The sequence below is a fragment of the Cebus imitator genome, unplaced genomic scaffold, assembly GCF_001604975.1.
Source record: "Cebus imitator isolate Cc_AM_T3 unplaced genomic scaffold, Cebus_imitator-1.0 Scaffold15, whole genome shotgun sequence".
In the NCBI taxonomy this organism is placed as follows: domain Eukaryota; kingdom Metazoa; phylum Chordata; class Mammalia; order Primates; family Cebidae; genus Cebus; species Cebus imitator.
The window spans coordinates 3,220,438-3,228,450 of record NW_016107330.1 but is presented as its reverse complement, the minus strand read 5'-3'; the positions used below and the strand labels follow the sequence as shown (position 1 = coordinate 3,228,450).

Sequence of the window (8,013 nt, the reverse complement as noted above, 5' to 3'; positions counted from 1 at the left end):
AAAAAAAAAACCACACCCACAAAAAAACTATTGGTCTCTTTTAGTACAGCACATGTGTGCTAGAGAAAATTTGGAAACCAAAAGGGAAAAAAACCCATAAACCCATCATTTTGTGATAAGCAACATTAACATTTTGTTTGTTTACTTATTTACTTTTTATTTGGAGACAAGGTCTCACTGTTAGCTGGGCTGGAATGCTCACAGCTCACTGCAGCCTCAACCTCTTGGGCCCAAGCAATCCTCCCACCTCAGCCTCCTGAGTACGTGAGCCCATAGGCATGCACCCACGACACCCGGCTAATTTTTTTATTGCCCAGGCTGGTCTTAAACTCCTGGGCTCCAATGATCCTCTCACCTTGGACTGGACTTCCAAAGTGCTGAGATTAAGGGCGTGAGCCACCATGCCCAGCCAACATTTTGTTTATTAGCAGTCTTTGTTTTTGAGACAGAGTCTCACTCTGTCACCCAGGCTGGAGTGCCTAACTACAGCCTGACTCCAGCCTCCTGAATAGCTGGGATTATGGGTGTATGCCACCATATCCAGCTAATTTTTGCATTTTTTGTAGAGACAAGGTTTTGCCATGTTGGCAAAACCAGGCTGGTCTCCAACTCCTGACCTCAAGTGATCTCCCCACCTCGGCCTCCCAAAGTGCTGGGATTACAGGCATGAGCCACCGAGCCTGGTTATATTATCACAGTCTACTTTTGTGTGACTGTCTCTCTTGCTCTCACTGAATCCCACACACCTTTGTAGCTTATCTGATCATATAACAATGACATTTTAGAGGCCATAAGATGTGACTCCAAAGTCCTAGATGTCTTTGGTCAAAGGTCAAAAGAGTCTGAGCATGGTAGCTCACACCTATAATCCTAGCATTTTGGGAGGCCTAGGTGGGTAGATCACTTGAGACCAGCCTGGCCAACATGGTGAAACCCTGTCTCTACTAAAAATACAGAAATTAGCTGGGCATGGTGGCAGGCACCTGTAATCCCAGCTACTTGGGAGGCTGAGGCACAAGAATTGCCTGAATCTGGGAAGGTAGAGGTTGCAGTGAACCAAGACTGTGCCATTGCACTCAAGCCTGGGCAACAGAGCTACACTCTGACTCAAAATAAATAAATAAATAAATAAATAAATAAATAAATCAAAAAGAAGCAGATACACTAGAAGGTAGAGCCCAGGGTAAGACTGGAAATGCTGATCCCCAAAGTGGACCCCGACCAGGTCCCGCCTCAGAGTTCCCACCATGGCGAAAGCTGCTTCCCGAGCAGAGCCCACCAATCCTGGGAAGCCAAAGGGCAAAGACCTCCTGGATGAGGGGTCCTGTGCACAGCTGACTGCACCTGCGTCTGTCACTGCCTCCCAGCCACCCTAATCTTAGGGCCCTCAGTTCTCCACCCAGCAGCAAGCTCACTCTCTCTAGATGGGAAATAAGGTGTTGCTCCCGAGCAAGCATACATGAGAAACTTCCAAATGGGGCCAAAGGGTGTTGCACAAGGACCTGAGAAGCAGAACGAATACCCAGAAGAGGTGCATGAAGACTGAATGCCAAAACGGACTTTTAGAAACTAACCATCCCAAAGGGTGGGTAGAAGGATAGGCTGATCCAAAGCGGGATGGGGACCCACATGTGTGTCCAAACTGACAAGTTCTTCTGCAATATTAATGATTCCTCTGGAGATGAGGGAAGGAAGTGACACCACTTCCATTTCTACATTCCTACTCAGCATAATGCCACAACTGTGAGAGAGGTTTGCTCAGCATGGAAGCCGTATGTCCAGGGCTTAAAGACAGTACAGCTCTGAAAAAGGAAACTGGAAAGAAAATGCTACTCTCACTCTTCCAAAGCAGCAAAGGAGAGGCACTGAAATCAGGCTTGCCATGGCCTGTTCGAGAAAGAGGGAATGTGGCAGGCACAAGACGAAAGCCACCCAAAAGGAAAAGAAAAGGGATCAGGGGCTGGATGCAGTGGCTCACGCCTGTAATCCTAGCACTTTGGGAGGCTGAGGTGGGCAGATCACCTGAGATCAGAAGTTCAAGACCAGCCTGGCCGACAAGGTGAAACCCTGTCTCTACTAAAAATACAAAAAATTAGCTGGGCGTGGTGGCACATGCCTGTAGTCCCAGCTACTCCAGAGGCCGAGGCAAGAAAATCACCTAAACCTTGGGGGCAGAGGTTGCAGTGAGCCAAGATCTCACCACTGTACTCCAGCTTGGACAACAGAATGAGACTCTGTCTCAAAAAAACAAAACAAAACAAAAAAAGAAAGAAAGAAAAAAGAAAAGGGATCGGGGATGGGGCACGATGCAGCATTACATAAGACAGGTTTGGAATCAGGCAGAGCTGGGTTCATATTGGGACTGTATTATTTTTGGGCTGCTTAAACTTAAGCAAGTTATTTAATCCCGGAACCTTGATTTCTTCATGTGTACAACAAACAAGATACCTATTGGAGAGAAAAACTCTCTTGAACTGCAATTTTTCTGTACCCTCACACCACAATCATCAACACAAAAGAAGACTTCTGTGATCAAAATGAGGGGGTCTCCTTCCCACACACCAAGCAGCAGACACTAGCTGGGTGTCCTCAGTCATTCCCACACTGTCTACCCGGAAATAGCACCAGATCCCACAGGTTGTGGGTTCAGTCCCCAGGACGCCCCACTCTTCACCGCCACCCCTCAAACACGCCAGTTGTAAGTCAGGGCCTCCTGAACTTCTGACTGACTTCAGGCTGGGGTTCACATCACCCCTTCTTTGAGTTCGATTAATTTGCTGGAGCAGCTTACCCAACTCAGGGAAACACTTATGTTTACAGGGTTATTAAGAAGGATATTGCAAAGGATACAAATAGAGATGCATAGGGAGGTATGGGAGAAGATGGTGTAGCTTCTGTGCCCTCCCTAAGCAAGCCTCTCTTCAGTAACCTGCTCCCTGAACTCTGTCCTCTTGGATTTTTATGGAAGCTTCATGACATCAGCATTCTTTCCCCAGGGATATAGGGTCCAACACTCTCAAGGGAGAGTCTTAAGACCCACAATCAGAAAGGTGGGGAAAGATTAGGGTGGAAGAAGAGCAGAAGAAGGTCAGAGGCCTGCCCCTGAGGCCTAACACATCTCACATTATAACAAAAGACCATGGCCGGGCGCGGTGGCTCAAGCCTGTAATCCCAGCACTGTGGGAGGCCGAGGCAGGTGGATCACAAGGTCAAGAGATCGAGACCATCCTGGTCAACATGGTGAAACCCCGTCTCTACTAAAAATACAAAAAATTAGCTGGGCATGGTGGCGCGTGCCTGTAATCCCAGCGACTCAGGAGGCTGGGGCAGGAGAATTGCCTGAACCCGGGAGGCGGAGGTTGCGGTGAGCCAAGATCGCGCCATTGCACTCCAGCCTGGGTAACAAGAGCGAAACTCCGTCTCAAAAAAAAAAAAAAGACCATAACAAGGGCTATGGATAGGAGTTATGAGTCTGGATCCGTGGATGAAAACCAATATCCCACTACCACAATACCATCTAAATCGCGAGAAGACTAAAGTTGATGATGCAAGCAACATGTTTCACATACAGTACGAGCTAAAGCAGTTTTACATGTTATAAAGCAATAATAACAACACACTCTACCCGCAAGATCACAAGACTCTCTCCACGAACACCCAGTCTTCAGGGAGAGCAGAGGCAACTCCGCCAACTCACCCCACACCCACCACGCCCTTGCCCGCTACCATGGAGATAGAATAAACAGGTCAGCTGGGGAAGAATCAGCGACACCCCACTGCAGAAGTGACCTGCTGCAGGAAGCAAGTTTCCTGCTATCACCTGGACTTTTAGAAGCAGGTGCATTTAAGTTCTGGTCAATGTTTGCAAGCCCGGGGATATGAAGCCAAAAGCATTAGTGCTCACCAACTGCAAGACTCAACAGCATGTACACCATAGAAGCTTGAGAGCTCCAGGTTACAAGCTCAGCCAGTCCAGGAGCCTCCCTGTTCTCACCCCTACTCAGCCTGCAGCTGCCTCCAAACCCCTGGCATAAAACCTATTGTCAACCTCTCCAAACTCTGCCTCATTTATTTGGCTCTGCTAATTTTGCAAGTTGAGATTCCACATATGTGTTGCATGAACTGCTTTCTACCTAGAATCCTTCCTTTCCCACCCATTTGAAATACTCCTACTGTCCTTCTACACCCAACTCAAGTGTCACCCCCTCCATGAAGCCTCCCCTGATGCCTCATAGGGAACAAACAACCCCACAGACTTCTGGTTTTTACCACACCCTATGACCCCCAATTATCTCAAAGCTTTGACTGTTGACTCCCTACCCCTCCAGAGAGATTGAGGGGGTGGGCACCTGGGTTCCTGTTCCTCCTCTGGAAAGCCTTGATAATCTCTGCTTCACCACAGAGCTCGCCACAGGCACACGAGAACCATCCCACAAGCACAGCCTGAGAGCCCAGCTCCAACATAAGTTACATGCTAAGCGTCACACTTCAAGCTGACTGCCTCATAAGTGCTCTGGAGTTTACAGTTTTGGATAGTTTCTGGCAGAATTTCCCGAAGTGTGGTCCACAGAACTCCACTTGCACCCAATATCCCATGTAAAGAAGGCTCAATAGTAGAATCAGTTTGTAAAACACCATATGCTCCCATTCCCCTCCAGTGGGGCACATGAGCACAGCAAAGAGTTTGGGAAGGAAGGCTTGTTGTAAAGACACCAGTTTAACTGTACTGAATGCAGCATTTCACAAATACATCCAATGAAAAAACCTTTCTGTGTTATAGCCTTTAAAATCCTGAGGATCACGCTTTAGGGAAAGGCTCATTCTTTCTGGCACTCTCCAATCCCTACCCCCAAAAAGTACCAGGGGCATAGTATTAACAAATATTAACCTAAGACCAGAAATGAACCCAATTCTAAATGGAAACTGCTATTAGCCCTCCAAGGTGGTCAAAAGCTTTGCTTCAACCTAGGCTATTAGTTGAGGAGCATTAGGTATCTTGGGTGTAGAGACAGCAAAATTCACGGGAAGGTGTGTCTGGATCCCAAGCACAGTCCCTGAATCCACACCACCTCCTTACCCAGTTTTACGTACAGCAACTCCTAGCAGGGAAAATAAATGGATCCACGGATCGTCTGCTGGCACAACTGGAACAGAGAAGCAGCTGAGAAATTGAAACAAAAGAGTATACAGGATAAAGGGGGCAGAGCAGACTCTTAGGAGTGACAAGGAGCCAACCTCTGCTGGGCAGAGATGGGGAGGAGCCAGCATAGCAGAGAAGACCAAATGAGGGAGAGAGAGGCTAATTATTCAGGGAGCCCAAAAGATCCCAGCCACTTCCTGAACTGTCAACTTTTAAACAGGCTCTCTCGGCAACCAGCGAAATCCTTCAAGGAAGTAGAAGAGAGATACAGTTGTTTTTCAACAGAGGTTGGAAAGCTGTGGCTCTATACAAAAAGGATGCCATCCAAGAGACTTGCCACCAGAGGTCCAGAAGAGCACCCCCCTGTCCACTCAACTCAAATCTAGGGTGCCAGAAATCACAGCTACCACTTACTTTTTTGGATGGTGAGAGATCTTCACAGGGTAGGCATCATGGACATGGCTGGAGTCCAGAAGACAAAAAGATTCTGAGTTCTCCTCTTGTCTTTTCTCAGGTTGAGGTTGGCTATTGATAACTGTGTTGACTCCACCAGTCCTGATCTACTAGAAAAGAAAAGGGAGATAAACCAGGTATCAAAAAAACAAAAACGAAACACTGGTGTGCAAAACATGTCTAATCAGGTTTCAAGCCAAACAAACTCACCCGAGGGAAGCTTACTCATTGAGGTACTGGGGAGTTGGGCTGGCATGTGAGGAAGTGCCCTGGGGAAAAACACACAGAGGTGTGGGACCAATCCTGGCTGTGCACAACCATGTGTTCCACCATGTGCGGGTTTAAGGCACCAGGGAGGGCCCTGCAGGAGCCCTGGGAAAGGTACATCCAGAGAAGGAGAGGAGAGGACAGAGCAAAACCAGGAAAAAAACTGGGATTGAGGACTGTGGAACAGCTGACTACTGAGTTACAGAAGAACTGATTGAAAGCCAATGTGTCCAGCTGCTACAAAGTATCTCACTTAATTCTCAACTCTAAGGGGAAAACAGAGGCCTCGAATACTTGAAGATTTATAGACTGTTAGTCAATTGTCTAAGCTGGGATCTGAAATATTAGCTCCCTTTGACTCCAAAGCTCCTGGAGTGCAGTGACGAGAGCTTGGTTCAGCCTCCGCCTCCCAGGTTCAAGCAATTCTCCTGTCTCAGCCTCCTTAGTAGCTGGGATCACAGGTGTGTGCCATCAAGCCCGGCTAATTTTTGTATTTTTAGTAGAGACGGGGTTTCACCATGTTGGCCAGGATGGTCTCAAACCCCTGACCTCAAGTGTTCCGCCCGAGGGCGTGAGCTACCGTGACCGGCCTCCTTCCTTTTTTAACTATATTGAGCTGCCTTCCTCCCCCAGTCCCCCAAACCTTGGACACAGGAAGCGGACAATCAGAGTCCTTTCCTGGGGAGAAGAAAGAGAGATGATTGAGAATTTAAAGAAAGAGGGCAATGAAGGATTACGAGAGGGAGTAACAGACAGTTTTGCCTTCTTGCGTCTAAACAGTTATTTATTCAACATTTTCTTTGTGCATTCTCTATGTGTGTCAGGCGCCAGGTTAGGAATGGGTAAGAAACACTCCTGCCCTCCAGGGCCTTACAGTCCGGCGACAAGTCATACAAGCAAATAGGGTTGAACGAGAGTGCAGAAAGCGCCTAAAGTGGGGAGGGCAGGGCAGTACGCTCCCGCGGTGAACGTGGACACCTATCGCATGCTGAGTAAGAGCTGGCAAAATGAAAACTGGATGAAAAATAGAGAAGGGGCAGGGGTAGAATGGCGTGAAGGGTGGAAAGGAGGGAGCGATGAGAAGCTACAGGGGAGCCCCCCTCCCAGTACCAGGTCCCGCGGCCCGCCCCCTCCCCTCGCCTCCAGGGTAGGGCCCGGAGGCGAGGGCGAAAAGTGGGGACCCCCGCTTGACTGCACCCCAGACCCCCGTGGCCCCAGAGTCCCGTCGGCCCACGTCAAGCTGCTCAGGACTCGCCAGGCCGGGCCAGGCCAGTCCCCGCCACCCCGGCTTGCTCGCCCTCTCACCTTCACCTTCCCGGCCTCGCGGCGGCCATCACACTCACTGCGTCACCAGCGAGCGCCGCCCCGGGGGGAGGCGGGAGAAGGGAAGTGGACGCGCGCGTCACCCGTAGCCTCAGGCTCGCCCCTAGACCCGGGTGAGCTGGTGCACCCTGAGCCCAGCGGGCTCGCCCCGCCTACTCCTTACGCTTTTGAGGCCCCGCGACTCGGCGCTTCCAACGGCACCTCCTCCGCCGGAGCTTCCCAAGCCGATAGGCTTGGACTCCCGCTGTATCATGGGGGCTGTAGTTCCGACGGGCGCCGGCCGGAGCTGCGGGGCAGGGCGGGGCAGGGCGGGGCAGGGCGGGGCGGGGCGGCGCCTCAAGCTGTCAACGGGCAAAAAACCAAGGGCGTGGAGTAGAGGTTCCCTCTCTTTCGCCGGTTGCCCTAGATCCTGACCCTGGGGCCTCTGCCAGCTCTGGAATCCAGACTTACATTCTGTAATCTTAGAGGAGCGCTCTCTAGAGGTCCGTGCCTAGGCTGACAGAAGTGAGCTTGGGCCTGCTGCCCTTCAGCCGTCCTTGAGGAAGAACAGCAGCAACAACGGCGAATCAGTGCCAGTCACTAAACTGCGTCTCTAACATCCACCTCTGTGTTAAATCTCAGCAGTCCCAGGAGACCGAAAGGGGAGGTTACCCAAGCTCACATGGTTGCCCAGATAGCGAGCCCCTCCTGATGCGCCAGACACTAGGAAACTGCAGCAAACAGGTCCCCTGCGGGACCTGGCCTCCGCAGGGAAGGCTCCAAGCCTGAGCACGCCAGTACAGTAGCCACCCCCCACATGTGGCTCTCGAGTCCTGAGCCAGTGCAAACCG

The 8,013-nt window shown here is 50.4% G+C and overlaps 1 protein-coding gene across 9 annotated transcripts in view; it reads right to left on the bottom strand.

Moving 5' to 3' along the window:
* MFN2 (mitofusin 2) overlaps nt 1–7,652 on the bottom strand; it is a 31,181-nt gene extending 23,529 nt beyond the window's left edge. Inside the window, exons 1-4 of one of the 9 annotated variants that reach the window (XM_037729811.1) lie at nt 7,634–7,652; nt 5,803–5,862; nt 5,555–5,701; nt 5,078–5,161 (exon numbers count right to left, since the gene is read on the bottom strand). In XM_037729811.1, coding sequence (XP_037585739.1) covers nt 5,078–5,161; nt 5,555–5,701; nt 5,803–5,862; nt 7,634–7,635 — 293 coding nt within the window. In that variant the 5' untranslated portion in view covers nt 7,636–7,652. Of the gene's footprint in view, nt 1–5,077; nt 5,162–5,235; nt 5,354–5,554; nt 5,863–7,165; nt 7,432–7,633 lie in introns of those variants that run through there. The other 8 variants (XM_017504394.2, XM_037729820.1, XM_017504438.2 and 5 more) reach the window with 8 other exon arrangements.
* Nucleotides 7,653–8,013: the final 361 nt, after the last annotated feature.